Source organism: Gadus morhua, chromosome 22, assembly GCF_902167405.1.
Source record: "Gadus morhua chromosome 22, gadMor3.0, whole genome shotgun sequence".
Classification (NCBI taxonomy): domain Eukaryota; kingdom Metazoa; phylum Chordata; class Actinopteri; order Gadiformes; family Gadidae; genus Gadus; species Gadus morhua.
In genome coordinates this window covers 17,383,466-17,407,134 of record NC_044069.1, presented here as the reverse complement: position 1 = coordinate 17,407,134, position 23,669 = coordinate 17,383,466, and the positions used below count along the sequence as shown (strand labels likewise).

The 23,669-nt window shown below is 44.6% G+C and overlaps 1 protein-coding gene across 4 annotated transcripts in view; it reads right to left on the bottom strand.

The window, feature by feature from the left end:
• Window positions 1-23,316, bottom strand: part of trioa (trio Rho guanine nucleotide exchange factor a) — a 73,014-nt gene extending 49,698 nt beyond the window's left edge. For 2 of the 4 annotated variants that reach the window (XM_030346829.1, XM_030346831.1), the window contains exons 1-4: window positions 22,868-23,316; window positions 10,481-10,531; window positions 2,725-2,799; window positions 752-866 (exon numbers count right to left, since the gene is read on the bottom strand). In XM_030346829.1, coding sequence (XP_030202689.1) covers window positions 752-866; window positions 2,725-2,799; window positions 10,481-10,531; window positions 22,868-22,937 — 311 coding nt within the window. In that variant the 5' untranslated portion in view covers window positions 22,938-23,316. The remainder of the gene's footprint in view (window positions 1-751; window positions 867-2,724; window positions 2,800-10,480; window positions 10,532-22,867) is intronic. The other 2 variants (XM_030346830.1, XM_030346832.1) reach the window with 2 other exon arrangements.
• Between the last annotated feature and the right edge of the window lie 353 nt (window positions 23,317-23,669).

The window sequence follows — 23,669 nt, the reverse complement described above, 5'->3', positions numbered from 1 at the left end:
AGAAAAGGAGAGATTATCCCTCCATGACGGACATGACGGGTGTCAACAGATGGAGCGAGCGATGGAAAAGGATGGAGAAAGAGCGAGGCGGCACGCGGCATGGTTGAAGAAAGGAGAGAAGGAGAGCGAGTACCTGAGAGGTAAGGTTCTCCCTGCTACTCTCAGCTACTGGTCCGTCACAACATCCACTGCAATGCCTTCGCTACTGCGACACTTTATTTTGCTTTCCTACTCCTGACTCCCTCCCTCTTGCGCTCACTCTCTCTCTCCCTACACCCACACCCACAATTAAACGCACGCATGCGCACTCTCTCCGGGCTCCGGCGGTTGTCCGTCTCTCTCTGTCTCTCTGTCTCTCCGTCTCTCCGTCTCTCCGTCTCTCCCTCTCTCCCTCTCTCCCTCTCTCCCTCTCTCTCTCTCTCTCTCTGTTAATGTGCCCGGCTAATGCTGACGCACTGTTTACTTGAAGATGAATAGAGCGATATACAGAGATTTCTGTATAGAGATAGATGGTGATGGAGCGTTCTGGTATTTTTTTTCTTCCAACACCATCTGCCTCTCTTTCTCCCTCTCTCTCTCTCTCTCTCACATCTGCTTACAAATCTCAGCTTTGGACGTTCGGCTCACATCCGCTCATCCTTCAAATACCACACACACACACAGATACACACGCACACGAGCGCACACACACACACACACACACACAGAAGACACACACACATACACACACTGACACACACACACAGCCTACCTAGGGATTCCGGCCAGGTAGGCTATGAGTTTGCGCAGGTCTTCCTGTCGTATTCTGTCGTGGTTGCTGCGTGATGGAAATGTTAAGACAGGACCTCCTCGCCTGTCTCTGCCACCTGGAAGGGGAAACAAGACAGGTTAAATAAATGTTCTCACACCAACCATGCAGCCATGCCAATATTCTAGGCCCATTTTCGTTCTTGTAGGATTTAAACAATATTCAAGTGAATATTGTTTAAATATAATTGTTTAAAAATTGTTTAAAAATAAAAAAAAAGTGCACCTTGTTACTGGATTTTTTTTTGCAAAGTGTATGCATTAGGGATGGACATGATTAATTAATTACCATTCATGGTGTTGTTCAGCAGAGAAATAGTCAGCCAAAGACATTGACGTTGCTTAGCAATCGGACAGGCTGGGAGTTGATAAGGGGTTGATAAGGTGCACCCTAAGGGTGCACTCACACTAGGCCATCTGGCCGTGGCCGTGGCCGTTTTCACACCTAACCGTGCTCAAATCTGCCAGTGTGAGTGTGGCCAGGCCGGGACAATTTGGCCAATTGGGAGAGGTGTGCTGCTACGGCATGGGCCGCTACGGTACAGATGCTAATGAGCCGCCACGCGCACACGCACGGCTACGCAACCTGAGCTGGATGACGTATAGTCCATGTGACGACCACGGACATAATAAAGGCGACGAGCCTTCTTTCCCATTAAACGTAAACATATATCCAAAAAAGCAACAGACTCAGCGAAGTGTGAACTGTGTTCTCTGTGTTGTTGTCCATTGTTGTTAGAACACTGACTGGCGGCAGACTTTATTATGGTCCATGCAGCGGACGCTTGGTGATGACATGTTACTTACGACGTGATGACGTATGTACAAGAGCCTACCATGGCCAGGCCACAGTTGCGACGGCCAACGGCCACGGCCAGAGGGCCAAGTGTGAGTGCAGGCCAGAGAACAATGGGGCCATTTGAGCACGGTTAGGTGTGAACACGGCCAACGGCCACGGCCAGATGGACTAGGGTGAGTGCACCCTTACCGGACTACTTGCGGAGTGCTAAGAAAGACGTGAATCAGGCAAGAAAAACACTTTCCTTGACAGCGGTCCAGTTTGTGTGCATAAAAGACAATTTAGTCGAATGCCCATCCCTAGTTTGAATAATCAATAATAACGATTTGATTTCTAACGTGTGATGTACGCAGATATACATCATATTGGAGACTGATGGACCAGTGGTATGGCCATCAGCTGAAAACAGGCAGATTCTGGTCACTGTCCAATCTATTGGTGCATCTGTACTTAAAACCAGCTAGACAGCAGAGTGGACCGTGCATTCTGGCTGGCCCCGGCTGTATGTCAGCCTGAACTACCATTGAACAATAAAAACATTATGTGTGAGCACTTCGTCCTGCCATATGTACATCCTTGTCAGCCGCACCAAGGGTTGATGACAGTTTGCCCTAGGTTTAACTAGGCCGCTGACTGGGACCACGGCAGTGGGACATCCTAGTGCCATGCAAGTTGTGAACCAAACTAATGAAGGCAGCCCCTCGAATGAGCGTGTGCAGGACCTCCATGTTTTGGCCTGTATCCCTTATAATCTAAGCAATCAATTTACTCCATGTTTTTTCAGTCACCGCCCCCCCACTCCCCACCCCCATTCCAGAAGAAAAACATGTTTAAGCATATTGTCGTAGCAGGTACTGCCATAGCTATGCAGGCTCTAACTGCAAGTCATCTCCATGGCAACAATGTCCTGTCAGACAGGACTATTCATTGTGTTTCGCCCCTCGTCCTTGGCCGAGTTAGACTGGGTCGTGCATTCACACACATCTTTTTTTGACAGACACACACACACACACACACACACACACCCAAACACACACACACACACACACACACATACACGGCCAAGAAATAGAGAAACATTTAAAATGGTAATCAATCTATAAGCAGAAGGCACTCACCTGACAGAAAGGCAACCTTCTCTTTGAGGATGGGCAGCACCTCTATAGCTCGCATCTCCTCATTGCGCTTGAAAGCTGGAAGGAGAGAAGGGATAAACCACATGATCAGAAAAACAATAAGACAGCAGTATTCAAACCCCAATCTTTCATTGCATGTTCCCTCCATAAGAATAATAGGACTTGGTCATAGATTCGGTCTCATTTGCTGGCAGCAAGAACACAGCTCATTTCCAAAAATCTGCTAGTGCATGAAATTCTGTTCTCACGCACACAAACATTCCCCTTGGTTTTGAATGACAGCTTGACTAGACTGCTCCTCCCGCCCAAGGCGAGGCAAGGAGAGAGAGACAGAGACAGAGAGACAGACAGAGAGAGACAGAGAGAGTGACAGAGAGAGAGACAGACAGAGAGAGAGAGACAGAGGCAAAGAGACAGAGAGACAGAGAGACAGAGAGAGAGAGAGAGAGAGAGAGAGAGAGAGAGAGAGAGAGAGAGAGAGAGAGAGAGAGAGAGAGAGAGAGAGAGAGAGAGAAGAACGGTCAAAAACGAACTGTATTATTCTGGTCAAAAACAAACTTCATTCATGGGCAGTCGAACACAAAGATGCCTTTTCTGTAACCCCACAAGGTTAAATGGGGTAAAGAAAAGGAGACCATTAAGGCTGAGCCAAAATAACCCTGCCATTAGAGTGAGCTCCCCATTGACACATGGATGGAATTCACTCCTCTGTGGCCTTGGTGGAAATAAGAGATGGGTAGGACTGGCAACTGCCCTTTGACTATTTGATAAAAGGACAAATGTTACCTTGTAGACATTGCTACGAGGACAGACGTTGTGGTGGGTATATGGAATGACATTTGAATGCGTTGCATTTGATTGTGGGATGATCATTGCTCACACACACACACACACACACACACACACACACTGCCTAATGGTTCCACTAGTACTTGGGTTCCCTCTACCTCTCTTCCCTTCTGGCTTTGGTAGTTCCATATTTGTTGACAGTATTTGGTGGTATCCTCCCTGGGCTCTGACCAATCTCCACACATAAGGATGTGACTACGTATAGTCGATACTAGCTATAGTTTTTATTAATATCTTGAAATGTTTGTCTTATAATCATGTTTTGCACTGATGTATTTTCATGTGTGTGTTTTGCCTGTGTGTGTTATGCCTTTGTCTCTTTGTTTTACGTGCGAGTCCATTTTTCGTGTGATTTGCGTGTGCACATTTGTACACGCGCAAGTGTGTCTACACCATTCAAGCTTCTCCAAAGTAATGATATTTTTGCGATATCAATCTTCTCTTTATGAACAATGAAATTCAAAACCAAAAATATCCTTTTTATTTTTCTAGAGCTACATTTGGAGGCTTACATTGACAATATTGTAGATAAGCCATAGTCTGAACAATGAGGTTATCAAAGAATCATCATGGACTACGGGATAATCATCTATATTATTTGAAATACTTAATTTGGCAATTTGAATGACCATATTACAGTAGAATAATCTCTCAAACTCATAATCTCTCAAACCTTTTTGTCAAATAATTCATCAAAACTACAAGGAGCATAGGGAAACCTCAATAATTATCATCATGAGCTAGTATAAAACACACATAAAATAAACAACATAAATACAAACATCACTCTCCAGTCTACCAACATTTCCCAGACGCAATTTCTCAGGTCCATTTTGTTTGTGCATCTCAATGCGGCTCAGGCTACAAAAAACTGACATATTAAGTGTTGCTACTGATCTTTCTAACCACGGGGGAGTTATTACAATACTGTGAGCTAGAGCTTTCTGTTTTGATAGAAAAAAATGTAGCATTTTCTAGTGATGTACATCTGCATCACACTCTCTCGCTCACGCTGTTCACAACATCTCTTTCAGAGACCATTCTCTGCCATCCTAATCGCTCACGAACATTGAAACACATTTCAAGCGCACACACACAAAATCAATGAGTGTTCTCTGGCCTAAGCTGGACAATGCGTCCATTAGAGATGAAACACACAGGCAATGAGCAGATGATGTCATGGTTCTCCGCATTTCCTGTTGGGGCTGACGCCGACTTGTTCCAGAACACTGTGTGTAGCTTTCACACACACAAGTAGCGGTTACATAATGAGTCAAATGTAAAAGTCAGTTGTACCGAGTTAATCCCTTTAAATAATATTTCCATCATGCAAATTCCCAAATCTGAGAGTGGGTGTCTCTCACACACACACACTGTGTTTTCAACCTCTGACCATCAGCCTCACACTTTGTCTCTGGTGTGAAAATCTCGGAACCCTAAACTAGCTTAACTCATAACAACAAGACGATCCAGACAAAAACAGAACAACGCCAACTCCTTCCATGCCCTTCTCCTTCTCCACTTGCAGCAGCGGACCAGTAAAACCAGAGCTGTGTCAAACCTGGCTGCAGTCCTGAAGATGGCCACTGCCTTGCTGCCTGCTTTGCTGGCTACCATCCAGCTGCATGATAATCGAAGGTCAATGGAACCTTAGTCTCACATATCAGACTTTAGATTCATATCTAAAGTCTGACAGCTGACCACATCTAATCTGGGTGACCTGGGCGTTTCACTTTCTTTCGCCTCACATTTGTTTTGACCAATCATTGTTGCTGCTGGCATGTTGCTGTGATCCGTGAGAGCGGGCAAAATCATGGGCTCTACCGCTGCCCGTGAATTCGGCAGTAATACAGAGTTACGAGTGCCAAATTGGCTGCCTAATTAGTGGTCGAATTGAATTCCAGACTTTAGGTAACGGCCAATGCTCGTACGTTAAGAAGGATGGGGGGAGGGGGGGGGGGGGGGGGGGGTTTCACAGTGAGTGCCTTGTAGACATTTGTGAATACTGTACTGTAAGTTTAACCGTCACTGTATCAACAGGACTGACACCTTTATTACTTTGACACACACATCCACCCAGATACGGGATGTTAACAATTAAACCATTAACCGTTCACTGACAAGAGGATAAGGCATCAATATGAGGTGGACAAGGTGTCAGAGAGGTACCTCTCTCTGAATTCTAGGATAATAAACTCGTAAATTCAGAGCATCATTTTTTCCCCCAGTCAAATCTTTATCCGATTTCTGAGAGCAGTATTTTTTTAATTCAGAAAAAGAAAAAAAGCATTTTAGCCATATAAGTTAAGTTATCCTTTATTGTCCCTTTTGGGGGGAAATTATTTTCTCTGCTTTTAACCCATCCGGGAGCCGGTGGAAATATGGGGCAGCAGGGGCACACTAGATCACCCGGAGCAGTGGGCAGCCGCAGTACAGCAGCGCCCAGGGACCAGGTGGGGGTTTCAGGACTGCTCCCCCTGTCCACATTTTCTTCCTGCCTACTGGTCGGGCTTCGAACCGGCCACCCTCGCCTCCGGCTACCGGTCCATCTCCTTAACCGGTAGTCCAAGGATGCCCTCCCTCTCAACTCTGATGGTTTCGAAGTTGAATCCCGATACTCACTACAACATTATACTAGTTTAAGAGAAGGCAAGGCCTTGAATCTTCGACGAAAGACATTTTGTAGCTGTTGTTTTTATGTTTCAATCTAGTTTTCAAGAACAATAGTGTGTGTATAATAGTGCAGCAATGCATTTGGAGGATGGGGGTGATAGATGAGTGAAACCTCAGCATTGCTTGGCTTCTCAAAGGAAAAACATTAGCCTATTGCCAGATGTAGAAGATATACAATACTTTGTCTTCTGTGTGCAATTTGCTGGGTTGTGTTTTGCTTTCAAGACATTTCCTAAGTGTTTGTTTAATAACCCCTCTGTGTAATGGCAGTAGCACAAACCAATTAGTTTATTTTCAAAGTAGAGCATATTCTAGCCCCATAGTCTCAAAGGTTATACGATGTCAGCATTTCAAATCCGCTAAAGATGACCTAAATAAAATGCAACAGTAGCTGTCCCATCATACAATGTATTTTACATTCATACATATTATGCATATACAACTCTTCTACATCCTCTTTATCAAAGCAAGTTGACTTGAATACCGTGCGGAATCAGACAGAAAGGACACAGGCCACCGTTTGATTTCATATACGCTTGATATTAATTATGGTATAGTTGGGCTGTAGTCAACCAAAGAAAATCTTGAAACTCGACTCTACCGACTATGGTCCATTTCACCATCTTATTTCACAAACCAGCACGGCTTGGGGGGGGTCGGCGATCAGAGGTCTGCATTAACACTGACAGGACACTGATCTGGCCTTTACTCCCAACTAAAACACCAGTCCATCCTAGAGTTTCTGCTATACGCGCCCCTTCCCACACCTCCCGCCGCTCCCCTCAATGACACCTTCTGACCAGTTTGCCCGTGCACTGGGGTTCTCCCTGTGCATGAAACAAAGTGAAGCGCGGGTATGGGTCGGTGGAGCCGGAGGGCCGTGTGCCGCTACCGCCTCGTGGAGTTTCAGCAGAAGATGGGAGGGGGGGTGGGACAGGGGTGTTTCAGGGTATAGGGTGGAGTCCTAAATGGGAGGATTCATCGTGTTTCCAGCATGTGCTGACAGCATGAAGCAGTTTAAGAGCAACTGGCGTTAAGAGGGCAGTTGGTGGTAGAACCTCACTACAATTGGCTGCTGATATGCAGCTCATTGCTAACGCCGCATTTCACAAATATTGCGGTGGTGAGGGGTGGTAGGACACAGCCGAAACACATAGCTTTGGTGGATCTAAACAGACTGGGTGTGTGCGTGCGTGTGTGCTTGCTTGCGTGCGTGTGAATGTGTGTGGGTGAGTGTGTGTTATCAAATGCCTTAGCCGAGTCAGGAGGACCAGTGGGAATAAGACAGGCTTCATACATTAAGCACTCACACTCCCATTCCATCCATTTTTTCTCTGCAACTTTTTTCTAGATATACTGTCAAGTGTGGGGTAAGTGTCATCATATTCATCTACTTATTTGGTAGATGGGAAATGGTATTAGACAAGTTGTTTTCATTATGTCAGCGCAATCTATGCAACACAATGTTTTTACACTACAGTATTCTTTCGAACAACTACTGGCGAACACATCTTTTTTGGTATGATATCGACGGGTAACAAACTTTGAAAAGTAGAGCGATCACAATTTCAGCTAGGTTCACTGACAATTGCAACTGAGGTTGCTTATGCAGCCCCGCTCGTCTATTCACAAAGCAGTGATCCACGACATCCATCTGGACTTTGTCGTGGCAGTCGCGCCTTTGATTTGAGCGACACGGCTCTGCAGCTAGGACAGTGGGCCTTGTGGTGCTGCAGGCACCTGGTTATGTGCTGAAGTTCTGCTACCAGGGTGCTAAGGGAGAATATCCTTAGACTATAGGTCTTAGGAGATCGAAGGAGAGTCGTAAGGGAATTAGAGAGATAGTAAAAGGGAGAGAAGGCAACAGTTGTGAGGCGTCATCACTGATGTTAACTGTTGGTATGGACAACAGGCCTGGCTACACACACCCCCCCCCCCCCCCCCCCCACACACACACCTAGAGGTCAGCAACATGCAGAGATCTCATAATAGTTTAAATCCAGCAGCTGACTTGGACACTTGAACACTCTGCTCATAAACCAGCTGCAATAGTGTGTATGTGCATGTATGTGCTTATGTGACACAGTGCAACGCGAGTGCAATTTGATGCTCGGCTTGGTTCTGCGTCGTATGGGATGATCACATTCCCTGCGTGTCTGGTATGCAGCGATTTGTGATGTAAATGGTTGGAACTCATGGTCCGTTCAGTGTCTCTAGGAATATCTTTGAGGGATTTTTAGAAACTCACCCCGACCAAAATCACTTGGGCAAAGCAATTTCTTGAGACATGCAACATCGATTTTGTTTTTGTGGTCTCTGGTCAGTCTACTTGGTTTGTGTACTATTTATTGATCCCCAAGGGACATGGTTTAAATTGGTGAGATGTGGAGCTCGGAATGAAAGCAGAATAAGGGCCTCACCCCGAAACAGCTCATGATCATCGATATAACGTCAGGAACCAGAACTAGCATAGCTCGGCTGGATGGGGGGAGTGAAGACCGTCTTTAACTTAATACTGATTTACAACAAACTATGCTAATATCAAAATATGATTTTCAGGGCAATGGGAGGGGGTCAAAGATACTTACATTTACACAGAATAACCCACAATATTTAAATTGTAGATACCCCCAAGCCAACTCCGTGATGGTACGGAAACATGGATGAATGATAAAGACTAGATGATGTACAAAAAATGGTTTGTGATGTGTATGAGAGTGTTTGTGCACTTGTGTTTGCGTTTGCACGCGTGTGCGTGTGCGTGTGCGCGACTTGCCGGGGCCTGCTTGTGTCTGAGACAGGAGCATTTGGAACGAAGATGACGATAGCCAACTCGGCATCAATTATCTCTCTCCGTTTCTCTCTTTCCCTCTCTCTCTCTCGTCCTCATTTTGTCTTCCTGTACAGCCTGCAGCATCGTCGCACTCCTTCACTGCCTGCCAATTAATCAACCAGCTTGTTGCTAGTAATTATTTACAGCCCCATGCGTCCTCTCACTCACTAACAGTCTACTCCTCTCCTTCCCCCTCTCCCCATCACTCTCCCTCACCCTCTGATGCCAGAGACCCCATGTCCCCTTAAGCCGTCGGCCTGCTTAGCTCTGCTGGGGAATGGTCTTCCTCCTCCTCGAGCACCATACGCATTTAAAACCCACACAGACACACAAGTGGTCCAGTGCGCAGCTCCATTGCATACCGAGTCAAGAGCTGAAAATGAATGCCTGCCGTTTCAGTGTTTTTAAAATCACACGTCAATAAAAGCAATATCATAACGTTAAGTAACACTGCAAAACTATGTGCTACACCAGCACAGACCCTCCCCTCTTTGGGTCCCCCGCCTGGGTCTATTTTGCCCACCACAGGGCCATTTTTCCATCAACAAATGGGCTGGCCAACCCCGCCCAAGAAAACACACACCAAAAAAAAACATGTGCACTAACAAACACACATAATCTATGAGGAAGTAATCAGTGGAGAGCCGAAGGAGAGAAGCAAACAACAATGGTTCCCTTACACCGCCATCGGGTTCATGTTGATGCGTTTACAATCAGCAACAGTCCTTTAGCCATGAGCTATACATTAGCAGTCAGCAAGCTGTGGCAAGGATGTGTGTGAGATTGCTGAGCATATAGTAGCTAACACAGGGTAGTACCTGCTAGGGTCGTATGAAAGAAACACAATGTCTCCAACAGAGGTGGTTTCTTGGAAAGTATTTTCATTCAAAAGAATGTAGAGGAGAATTTCTCCAGACCAAAGTCAATTAGTTTTGGTCTGGGGGTAGGGGGTAAGAAAATGTTATGGAATTGATAAAAAAGTACTCCAAGCCGTGTTCTAACAATTAGCCATCGCCAGAACGGCTTTGCTATGGAGACCCTAAAATAGGAGACCACGGTGTAGAAGATAGATGGGTCGAGCGGGGGAACAGGGACACAGGAGGTCTGGAGACGAAAGTGAGAGAGGGATAAGCAGTGTGTCCCAGTAACAGGGTGTGTGTGTGTGTGTGTGTGTGTGTGTGTGTGATAGATGACAGCTGATTATAGCCTGTCTGTGTCGCTCGCACTGGGAACAATGAAAGCTGAAACCAATGTGTGTGTGTGTGTGTGTGTGTGTGTGTGTGTGTGTGTGTGTGTGTGTGTGTGTGTGTGTGTGTGTGTGTGTGTGTGTGTGGGGCACAATGTGATGGAGTGGAGTGTTGGATAGCTACAAAGACACATTACCTGCTATGTGGCTAGATACATCTCCTTTTGGCTCTTTAGGGAGGGAACCATCTGCAAAACAAAACAATTAAAACAATGTCAGTTATGCACAAAAATACTTTAAATGGTACTGAAATGGCTATAGGGGTAGGGGCCGCGAAAGAGAAGAGAGAGAACTGTGATTGTTGAACCCCAATCACAGTTCTACATCCTGCAACTATGATCCCTGAACATACTGTTGTTCAGACACTGAACACGCCCCTTTGGCAGTTTACGACCTTTGATGCGATGACGGGCAGTACTCAGAGCTTAAGAAGTCTGGAGAATTGACGCTTCGTTATTGGCTGCATCTTTGGCAATAAGCCAAATGTCTTATTTGTCAATAAGTCATTTTTCCCCAGATTCAAACAGTGTTGCCACCGACGGCAAGTTCACACCATTTATAATATTGCAAATGAAACGGTTTTCATCGGCAAGCCATAGGCTCAATCACCATTGCGTTACCTCTTTCCACGTTAGATAGTGACAAACATTATTTGTTATTTATTTTATCTCTTTGAGTTTGCACTTTAACAGTGTGTCAGCATTCTCTACAAAGTTCCGCCTCAACTCTTCCCCGATTGGTCGAGCACGGACCAGGCGTCTTACAGTTGGTTGCAATCCACCAACTAAAGCAGTACATTTGAATGATTTTGCACATCTTTTTCGCATAGTGCTTTTCAACATTTCACGGTTGAGTTTCCGGATTTCCTTGTCAGGTCATGAACACTGTGTTCGAAACGCTATACTGCCCCCTTGTGTGCACGTTCACGTAAGGTATGGGTATAAATAATGACAGCTCTGCAAGACATGCGATGTGTCTGTGAGCCCCGACGTGGATCTTCGCAAACATGGGGTATGCTGAACTGCCAATTCAGCCTAAGTCTCTATGGCTTGACTGCTAGTTACCAACGGGGCCTCTCATCATGAATTGAGATTTCTAACAAAAGTTCAGAATGAGTGCCACTATCCCGTTGTGCAGTCCAATACATAGCGATGATTGAGGAGCAGTATTCTAAAAAGTAGTGTGTGTGCATCCTTGCATGCGTCCATGCGTTTTGTGGAAGAGACAGAAGAAGAGGGATGGAAGAGTTCTGATCCGCAGCACATCATGTGTTGCTGATGTGAACAACAGCCAGCCAGACAGAGTCAGGCAAGCAGACTGGCTTACTATTCTGCTGATTCACTGACCTTACCCCCGTTTCCTCTTCCCTGTTGTGATATCACCTCACTGATGGAGGGGTGTGTTGCTGGGAGATAGGGGCTGTTGACCCTAGTGGCTGGTAGAAGAGATAAAGGGGTCAAACGACGCCCACTCGACTGTGAGTTTGACTCCTTCAGGAAAACTAGGCAACCATCGTAAACCAATCACTACACATCCGTAAAAATCAATGACAAAGACACATAAATTGTCTGTTGCTCCTGTCCACCCGGACGCAGAAGATAATTCTGAGATTCTTCATGGCCAACGGAGAAATTGGCATTTGCTGCAACTGCAAGCATTTAACCCATAAAGGCCTTGCTCCGTGTGCTTGTGTGGATCTGATGCACCACAGTGTCTGAAGCATGCTTTAGGACACACGTCATCAAAGAGCATCCAAACAAATGGGGGAGAGGTGAAGAAAAAAAGTTAATGGGCCAAAACAAAACATGAGTATATGTGTGTGTTCCTAATGGGATTTCAATGCCTTTAAAAAAAACAATATCCTTCCTTGATGTAGCTAGAGGATGGGCACGGGCACCACTGCCAGGCAGACCTTGCCTTTGAAAACGTGCAGAAAAAGAAAAGAAAGATCAGTGAAGGGAGAAAGACCCAACAACACCATTCTTGACATATTCGCGTTGCCTTAGGAATGTGCCAGAGCCACAGCATCCTCATCCGTTAAGGGGGAAAGAGAGCTCCAGTATCACTGTTAAGGGGGAGAGAGCCCTAGTATCAGTGAGAGCCCTAGTATCAGTGGTGTTAAGGGAGAGAGAGCCCTAGTATCAGTGTTCAGGGAAAGAGAGCCCTAGTATCAGCGTTAAGTGGGAGAGAGAGCCCTAGTATCAGCGTTAAGGGGGAGAGAGAGCCCTAGTATCAGCGTTAAGGGGGAGAGAGAGCCCTAGTATCAGTAGTGTTAAGGGGGAGAGAGAGCCCTAGTATCAGTAGTGTTAAGGGGGAGAGAGCCCTAGTATCAGTAGTGTTAAGGGAGAGAGAGCCCTAGTATCAGCGTTAAGGGGGAGAGAGAGCCCTAGTATCAGTGTTAAGGGAGAGAGAGAGCCCTTGTATCAGTAGTGTTAAGGGGGAGAGAGAGCCCTAGTATCAGTGTTAAGGGAGAGAGAGCCCTAGTATCAGTAGTGTTAAGGGGGAGAGAGCCCTAGTATCAGTAGTGTTAAGGGAGAGAGAGCCCTAGTATCAGCGTTAAGGGGGAGAGAGAGCCCTAGGATCAGTAGTGTTAAGGGGGAGAAAGCCCTAGTATCAGTAGTGTTAAGGGAGAGAGAGCCCTAGTATCAGCGTTAAGGGGGAGAGAGAGCCCTAGTATCAGTAGCGTTAAGGGAGAGAGAGAGCCCTAGTATCAGCGTTAAGGGAGAGAGAGCCCTAGTATCAGTAGTGTTAAGGGGGAGAGAGAGCCCTAGTATCAGTGTTAAGGGAGAGAGAGAGCCCTAGTATCAGTAGTGTTAAGGGGGAGAGAGAGCCCTAGTATCAGCGTTAAGGGGGAGAGAGAGCCCTAGTATCAGTAGTGTTAAGGGGGAGAGAGCCCTAGTATCAGTAGTGTTAAGGGGGAGAGAGCCCTAGTATCAGCGTTAAGGGAGAGAGAGCCCTAGTATCAGCGTTAAGGGGGAGAGAGCCGTGTATCAGTAGTGTTGAGGGAGAGAGAGCCCTAGTATCAGTAGTGTTAAGGGGGAGAGAGCCCTAGTATCAGTAGTGTTAAGGGGGAGAGAGCCCTAGTATCAGTAGTGTTAAGGGGGGAGAGAGCCCTAGTATCAGCGTTAAGGGGGAAAGAGAGCCATAGTATCAGTAGTGTTAAGGGGGAGAGAGAGCCCTAGTATCAGTAGTGTTAAGGGGGAGAGAGAGCCCTAGTATCAGTAGTGTTAAGGGGGAGAGAGAGCCCTAGTATCAGTAGTGTTAAGGGAGAGAGAGCCCTAATATCAGCGTTTAGGGAGAGAGAGCCCTAGTATCAGCGTTTAGGGAGAGAGAGCCCTAGTATCAGCGTTGAGTGAGAGCGAGCCCAAAGCTCATCAGAACATAAACAGTGAGCGCCATTGACGTGGCGCCAGAATTCAAATACACAACCACCAATGAGCACTCAGAAGGCATAGTTATGCGTGTATAGAGAGAAGGGCTAGGGTTCAGCCACACACAGTAGTTAGAATTGTTGACTGAGTATCTTTATTCACTCCTATTTTGAAAACCTTATGAGGAATAGGATTTGTATTTAATAAAAATCAAAAGGGAGTTAAATGCGCTTCACTATCAGCCAATGGCCACCTGGTGTTTTCCCACTACACAATACTGGGCCGGCGTGGTGCAGTTTGGTTCAGTGCAGCAGCCCAGCCCGGCAGGGATTTGCATTCCCATTACAACCGGGCATCACACTTAAAAAGGTGGAAAAAGTACCAATGGAAAAACACCACCAGTGACCAGCGTAGGTCAGCCTAAAGCCGTTTGTATGAAGATAAACAACAACACACCAACGTTCAGAAACTCCAGCAAGCCTACCTCCTACCCAGGGCTGTTTCACAGTGGCTTTACTGTACCTGAATCACTATCAGCCCCCACCCGGCGCCTGACCCTGCCCTGACACTAGCAGAGAGGTTTCTCGGCAAACACTCTCAACGCTTGACTCATTCAGTGGTCGTCGTCACATGGTGGCCTACGCTGAACAGTCATTGAGCAAAGACCCCGTTCTTGTTTCAACATGCCTATTGTCTGGTTAAGATGTCACTTCTCGGAATGTGAGAAGATGCAAGCTGCTATGGACATAGGACCTAATAAATTAACTTGTCAAATATGAATCAATGAATAATAAAAGTGTAAAAAATGCTCATTAACAGGCATCTAACAGAGTTAATGTCAAAAGTTAGCAGTTTATCATTTTATCGTCTTGTTAATTAATTTCAATATGATCAATATACATTTACAATTCCTTTATAGACATGCGAATGTCAAAATGTAGAAAGAAACTATGCAAAAGATAGATGGTTCAGCTAACTAATTCCCATTGGTTGATCAACATTTAAGTGCATAGATCGATTGAATTGACCTGGCTTTGATGCCAGTTGCATATTTGACAAAGGTGATACTATCTGTTGGCCTTTGATTCAGTTCTAAGAGATGCTATAGAGGGGAAAGATGCCGTGATTGGTCAGATATTACCCAGGAGCGATCTTAAATGCGTAAATGTTTAAAAATTGTTTATTATCCTTCCGCTTGATCCGGTCTGTTTGTTATGAGTGTCCCCAAGTCTGGCTCCGATATCACTTTGTTGCAGAACATTTCCTTATTGTCATTACAATCTCAACTGACCATCACCCAAATCTTTTAGATAACACGAAGCAATGCTTTCTGTAGTCAAACAAAATTAACTCTCGCAAGACTTCTCTGTGAGCAAGACTTGGTTGGACCCAATAAACGGACCAGGATCAAGCGACCGGTAAAGAAATGAGTTGTATTTCTCTGTAGAGATCCGTTCCATATAGGAATGCACCGATGCACCGACACCAGTATTTATGTACTCTTAAAACTTCTGATACAAACACACACAATACCAGTTTGACATGACATAACGTTGAAGAGCGAGTGAACACCAAAAAAAATGTTATCCCCCGTGGTTATTTGTCCTATATGATCTATGCCATTTTACCACCGTTAATAAAATAAGGCCCTGCACCGGCGTCACTGTTTATGTGGACGTGGGGAGCTCTGTCTGGGCAGTGGTTGACTACGGTGTCTAAGAGAAAGTTGATATTTTCAGAAACTTAATATGCATAAATATAAACCACTACGGTCTGAGGCTGAGCATCTATTCATTGAATACCCTCGTCCGAGGGTTGGGTTTCCCGAAAAAATATAGTATATTGCTATGGTGTGTGGTGCAATTCCTAAACGACATCAGTCATTATAAGGCTCATGCACAACAACGGAAGTAAAAAAGTATCAAAGTTGGCAAGGGCCGTAACTATGGAGATGACACGCACCCTCTTTCCTAGAGGGAAGCGTGTTTTTTTTAAGTCTGATGGTACTCTTAAGTTCTCGATAGTACTTTGAGAAAAAGCGGCATTGGTGGAATATAATCCCCTCCAACCCATGCATCCATCAAGAGCAATAGAGATGGAGGCGGGAGGGACACCGTGAGTTAGCAGATTCTGAAATCCCCTGAAGACTCACTGGAGGAAGAGAAAGGAACACAACAGTCTTTCAGGACTTGTCCTAGCTCTCTGCCTCTCCTTCTCTCTCTCTCTCTCCCTCTCTCATGTTGTCGTGCCAACCCTCATCAATGACATGCCAACGCCGGTGGCCCGTTCAAGTGCTTGTCATTTCGGATTCAGGCACAACTTTCCGTGCCCAGTCTTCCCCAAAAGTTCCCTTGAGTTCTCTTGGCTTTTTTTTTTCAATAACTTGGATCACCCAATCCTCCTACCTGTGCTCGGCAAACTTTGCTCCCCAAGGGCCCAATAAAAAAATCACCTCATTGAGGAAACGACTTTACGCTCCGTGTAGAAAGACTCATAAAAGAGCAGCCGACATGCGCACACACCGTCTGAACACAACGACACACAAACATCCAGTCCCCATCCCCCACACCTTCTCCAGCCTTACCTCCTGCCTTCTCTTCCTGCTCCATCTTTCCCCCACCATTCCCCCTTTGCACTCTCCCCCTCCACTCGTTCTCTTCCCTCGCTTAGGCGTGGGAGGCAAGACGATGGCGGCGGACACACAATATTTTCTGCACAGCTCACACCCAATTAGCCGGAGTGCGGCGGAGGAATGACCGGATGAGACACGAGAGATGTGCGGTGGACAAAAGTGGGACAGCCGCGTGTGCGAAAAAGTGTGTGTGTGTGTCTCTGAATACATGGTGGTTGTAACTCCTAAGGACAGGTTCAGAGAAAACAAACCACCATGAATCCGACAAATGGTCAAATTTCATGCCTGGCAAATGATAAGTTTCACTGCGCCCTTCGTACTGCTTAATACTGGCAAAAGTTACGTTGGGGGCAAAGACACGCTGCAGTCAAAAACTAACCAAGGAAAGTATTTGCATTAATTAGAAACTCATCATACATGTAGATTTATATCAGAACAATATAAAAGATTGGGCTGACGGTAGAGTTAAACATATAGCTGTGCCCTGCCTGATTTATACACATTGTTGAGGATATACGGATATACTTGTTTTTCATTATTTTTTATCAATGATCGGATGTGATTAACGTGCGCAGCCCGGCAGAACAGACCTCTGCGTCACCAAATACTCCAACCACTGTTTGATAGATTGGCTGTTTTTTAGCAGTCTTTTGACATTATTTATTTCATTATTATTATTTGCACGACTATGAATTTGCTTTCCTCAACCAGACATTCAAGGCCAAACTAACGTCTTATTTCTCAAATGTAAATTTTTTTACATTTAAGAAGAACCAGTTAAGATTTTTGCCCACTAAAAAAAATTTAACGTCCGACCTGTGTGTGCTACTAAATGTGTATATGTGCTGCTCAAATCTTTAGCTTGCTACAACCTAAAGAAGTTTGCATGCAGCCCTGGCATCATATGCACGAGAGATTATATTGGTGGCGTCACCATTGTTCTCTCAATAATAATGTTATGCAAATAATGTTGCATAACTGGACATCACATTTGTATGCAAGCCATGAAGCCATGAAGACACACATACACACACACCAATTGATTTAATACAATGAAATAGTGCTATGAGTCCATGATTTCAAACCAAGGGCCGTTGTGTGCCTTCTTTAAACCATCTTGGCTGCCGTCCGCTGTCATTCATTCTAGTGAATAAACAAGGCATGGTTTCACAATTCGCCGGAAGAATCTGGTCTGAGAGAAGAAACGGTTATTAAGAGCCCATTGAAAATAAGTGTTTCACATTTAAAATGCTTCCTCTGGTCCTACCAAAGTCCAGTCCAAATAAAACGAGGAGAGCGCAACAGACAAGTCACAAATATGGGGGGTGACCATGCGTGTAATTGTAATCAGGTGGCACAAAAATGTAATCTGAAATCAGTGTATTCAAAAGATGTTCGAGGGAAAAAACATATGGATTTTACTAGGGCTGACCCCTCAGCAGACTTATTTACTTATTATTTGCATTAGTTCGTTTATTAGCTATTTCTGTTATTCTTTGTAGTATTTGTATTTTCTGTCCGAAGCATATCAATTACAATTACAATTAGGGCATTTAGCAGATGCTTTTATCCAAAGCGACTTACATCGTTTAATACATTGACACACCGACGGCAAAGTCAACCATGCAAGGTGACAGCCAGCTGGTCAGGAGCAGTTAGGGTTAAGTGTCTTGCTCAGGGACACATCAACACTCTAGGAGGAGCTGGGGATTGAACTCAGTATATAAGTATATCAGTATATAATATATAATATATATATCAGTATAATTTCATTGCTACTTAAACTAAAACAGGTTTTTTTGCAAATTTTTAGTGGCCTGGGTAGGTGGACTTTAAACATTTAAAGTGAAAGTTAAAGCAGCACAACGCTGCTAGGTAGCAAAGCTGTGTATATGCATATTGACCTATAGACCGACATCTCGTAACCGGTCAGAAATAGTCTCTGCGGTTAGCTGATTAACGGTTAACTCTTGACATCCCTACTTCCAATGCATAATTTAGCCCAGTAAAATAATGGACTTTAATCCATGGGAAAGAAATCCTCCGCCTCTTGACTTCTTTTCTTTTTTCAGTCTAGAGATAGTCACTACAATAAATGACATCAAATCATGACATGATTTGGGCAATGTTTATCAGCAGGTTCAGTGCTTTCTCTTGAACTAATAACTAGGCTAGCTAATCTTTTTCTTTCTTCACCAGTGCAGTACAACACAAAACAGGAAGTAGAATCTTGACAGCCAAAAACAGGAAGTCAAATCTGGAAAGGATAATAATAATTTCTAATTTTCCAAACCCCTCTGGCCCCCAGAAGCCTCATGCTGGGGGTGTCAGCACACTCATCCACACATGCAAATCAGTATTCCGTCTCACGGCCAACCCAACTCAAAGAAGTTTAACCCCAATTTGCCTGGAAAAACGGTATTATCTTTTGGTACCAGTGACTATGTACACTACAGTGTGATGCGGTTTCACTCAAAGAAATTGAACACCAAATATAATATTAGGAAGTGCCACACTCAGCAATGCAGTGTTTTCTTAGCAATTGGCGAGGTTTGTGAAGTGGCCAACTCTCTTGGGTGCTTCAAAAGAGGATACAGAGCCTGGAATACAGAAGCAACACTGTGATGCCAATGGAACTGTTCTTTAGATTAAAGCAAGCTCTTCTTGAATGTGATGATGGTGATGGTGATGGCAATGGTGGCGTTGATGGTGATGATGATGAGGATGATCCAAGAAAGGATGGTTTCAGCTGCTTGCATGTGAACACAATTCGTTTACTTTTTGCATTCAAAATGCCTGGGCACAGAACAGGCTTTACAAAGCCATATAAAAGAAAAAAAGTTGTTGAGAATGAGAATGAGAAGGGTCTGAGAATCGGGATCTCAATTCAAAGAGAAAAAGATGCAGATACTTGTTTTTTTACGAGAGGAGAGAGCTCGGTCTCATCTCTTTAGAAATTACCGATATATTTCTTTCCACACACACACCTGTGATTAAACCATCTAAACAGGAGAGGAGGGAGGTAGAGAGGAGAGGGCTCCGTCTACACTTTAAGAACTAATATTATTATCATATCATGTGTCCATGACCCTAACCCAAAAGGGTGAATAGGTGCAACGGCCATATCCATTCAGTGACACCCAAACCACAGCTCCGCTGACCACACCGTTGTTTACCTACTTTGTACTATCATAGAGCTATACACCTCTAAACCGCCATTTTAATGTTATATCAATTTGGAGACATGGTTTAAACCAGAGACTTATCCGGTTTAGTATAGTTTTAGTTGGTACTTTGTAATTCACCTATTGTGTATAAATACAGATTTAAAGATGTTATGATACAGGTAATTTTGAGAGGGCTGCTGCTGCCCGACAGCTTTGCTTGGCCCGTGTCTTCTGCTGGTACCCAATACTGCCGCAATAAACAAAAGCACAATATCAATATATCCAAAACGAATTTCTGTTGTTAGGGTGTAAGTGAACCCACTGTTTCAGCTAGAATTCGAACATACGAGATAAAACAACAATGTGTTTTGGGCTGAGACTGAGTGTTCTAGGAAGGAAGGGGGTGGGCTACGACTCACGTCAACTTTGATAATTGAGTACCGTCGTTGTGTATGAGTGTTATAATCAGCCATGCTGTTGTATATGAAATGCAACACATACACTGGGGTTATACTGAGCCTAACCATCACTCGGACATCGGAATACACCGTTGCTGAGACGGGAGTTCCACACACACAGATACACTGCAGCATTGTACAGAGGCCAAACCCTTTCTTGGACACGATCACTTAAAATCAACGGCTACCCAGAACGAGCTTCAAAAATACGCAAAGACTTGTTCAAACTCGTTTGAGATTTGCTTTTCTGTTCATCACATCAAAATCACACACACAGAGGACTGTGTGTGTGATTTTCTGCATGCTGAAGTGAACAACTTTCGGTTCGCGGCTGCAGATGTTGAAATAGCTGTAAAATATTTTGACTTCTCGACCAATCAGAGATGTTCAGCGCTGCAAGCCCCACTGCCAAAGTACCTGTTTTGGAAAATACTAACTAATTAATTAGGTTATAGAAACTTGCCTGCATCTCCCTGCCATATTACCATGCTATAAATCATGTGATTTAACCTTTCTCAAGATGAATTTTGATATGCTGAATGCACCATGATTCTGTCACAACGCTGTTCTAGTGTTTGTAGAAAAACGCTAGATACATATCACATATCCTGTAGGAGACAAATTATTGTGCGATGAAGTCCCATATTTATGGTCAATATCGGTTGCTACTTGCTACATGGCATCTATAATCTCTGCCAGCACACAAAGCAAACACATACACACACACACACTTGGATAAGCCCTGTCAATCAACACCTTTGTGCCCACTGTGACATCAGCATCACTGAGGCCTCTCAGGAGGGGACCAAGCCAAAGCTGTCCTATAATAAGCCCCAGCTCCATGGCAAAGCCTGCAAGAATTGGGGTCATACACTACATTGTCTGTTTGTAATTCAGATTACAGTGAACGATATTTATCCTTGTGGACACGTATAACAGGGTTGCTTTTTGATCCAGGCATCAAGTTCAGCATGTCAGGGAAGAGACCAACAAGGTTGTTTGGTGGAAAATGACAGATACATTTTGATGTTGCTAATATTAGTATTATTGGGCTGATATGTTGTTATGGCACACAGATGAGTTGTACTGCAGAGATAACTCCTCTGCCGTGTGCAGAAAGGGTCAGGGAGGGGAATTGTATGCTTTTCATAGAAATCAAGAAATAAAAGAGACAAGAGTCAAGACCTATGACCTACTCCAAGGATTGTCGTTTTTATATTGTTTTTGACACAATCAGAATGTGACACTTACACAGCTGCTTGCTAATAGTATAGTGGCTGTCCAATTCAAGAGACCAAATTCGTTTTTAATGTTAAACAATTAAAACTTTGTTAATCAAATCCATGTTCACCGAAGGTCTTTATTTTTTCTAGGATGGTGTTGGCAATTGAGTTAGCAGATAAGGTCTAAATTAATAAATTGTGTACGTTTAGAAATGGTTACATTTAGGAACTAGGTTAGACATGGTGAAGTTTAGGGTTAGGGTTCGCTTAAATTATTGCAGAAATGGTTAAGTTAGGGCATTAGGGTAGTTACGTGTTATGTATCACGTTTTTATTAATTATTCGAGTTACTCATGACATTCCTACGCCACCGTAGGAAAATAAACTCGCGTCCACAGGGCTTTGTCACCAAAAACTAGGGTCCCAGAAATGCGGTCCTGAAATTGCAGCCTCCTCGACTGCAGGAACATAGTCCTCGACGAGACCGGAAAGAAATGCCATCTGAACTTGCCTCTGTGACTAATTATCTAGCCAGTAACCGCAGGAGCCAGAGGCTGAATATCAATACCTTGTCATCGTTCTCTCCTCTCAATCATTATAACCGAGAAGCCAGTTAATAGGATGTGCCTGTTCATATCGTCAACATCCAAGAGCTCTTATTTCAATATACCAGCAGTGCCGCAATACGCTTGAATAGCTATCTTATCATCATCGGTCGCTATACTCACAGATCTAGCTACATTTTGGGGACACTAAAATAAACTGATCGTGCCGGAGTTTGCAATAGTAAAGCGAGTATGTAATGATGTGGTTTCTGACTATGTTTCCACTGGGTCCTACGGCTGCCTATTAAATCAGTGTAAAGGCCCATGTCGAGCTGCCCGACATATAGCTGACAAACTGGCCTAGTTAGCAATGGTTAGCAATACAGTTGTACACAAAACGACAAAAGAGTGAGTGAATTACGGGCGGACTTTCGGTCGTATGAATATAAATAGGGGACCATAAGTGTATTTCTTAGTTTTTTTTTTTGTATATGGCGAGACGCGTGTGTGGAGGAAAAGGGAGTTTGACCTAGATACCGCTGGCAGGCTGTGCTGAACAGAGCCCAGCCTGGCCGATGTGTGCCACGCCATGTATTGTTTACATTACATGCGACATCATTTTTTGACAGCGAAGGAAAGTATCCACAAAACGAAAGGAACCATACGAATAAATGACACGTGTCTGGTCACTGGGGTTCGTCAGTCCGAACAATGTGTACTGGTTGATAGGGCGTCTTTGCAAACTCACTCACAGGCGAGCATTAGCTTGCTAGTGGTCCTTAGCTTTGGAGACTTGGAATGACGTTAGCTTCGCGGATAGCTGCTGCTGGGGACGCTGGTGTCAGCAGATAGCTTATTAGCTACTGGCCGTTAACGTTACCTGCTTTATTATCGCACGGCCCTTTTATTTGAGGTCTCTGCACAATACATACTAGCCCTTGTAACCGTTCCCCATTTCTCAACCCATGAGACCCATTGTTATTCATTCTGTTTCCTACAACGGCTATAAAGTGCCCTTTCCCTTGTACAAACACGAACACCATTCTCCCGAGTTACTAAGGGAAGTCCACACATATGGCAACAATGTGTCGCCGGGCAGGAGCAGCTCCGGACTCGTTTTCGGCTTACCATTTTTGAAGAACGCCGCTATATCGGCAGCGTCTTTTGACGTCTCGTCTCCTCCTTCCCCCGAGCTCATGGCTGCCAATCTGAACAGGAGCTAAAAATCCCGAGTAGAAGCCCCGTTCTTTCCAGGGTATCAAGCTGTCCAAATCACTCTGGTCTTCCGAAAAGCGCTAGTAAAGGGAAGCGGCCGGCTACGAGGACGTTTACATATCGTTCATGCTATCTGCAAACCTCCATCTTGAGTACGGCCATTAGACTGTTATCGCCGTACTACCAGGGGATCCTTCCTCGGAGTGGAACCGAGGGGAGAGTCACTGTCGGTGGGAGGAGGGGGCAATGGGCCACAGGAGGGGCTGGGTCGCTTTTCGGTGAATCTCCGTAAGCTTTCGGAAACGAGGAAGCAATGGGTGATCACTGATGGGCAAAAGGCTCCACACCTCATCCCGCATATAATCTATCCCTTGTTGCTGTGAATATACTGTATTGTGTCCGTATGCCAATGTCCTGTTGGATAAGGGGATTAAAAAAATAGAAATTCCGATGAGTGATTCTTCGAATGAGACGTGTCTGTGTTAATGTTATATATAAATGTTTAGTTATTTCCGAGATGAAAACTAAATAAAAATAAATTCATCCATTTAATTTAGGTTTCCTCTCTACTCCAACGGTTTGGATATTGTTAACAGCCTTATCTCTCCCACCACCTATCGGCTAAACATGCAAGTGCGTCCAGTAGGTGTTTTACAAAATGATACTTCATTTGTGGTGACAGTCTTAATTGTACTTAAGTGCGGCCCTTACCAAA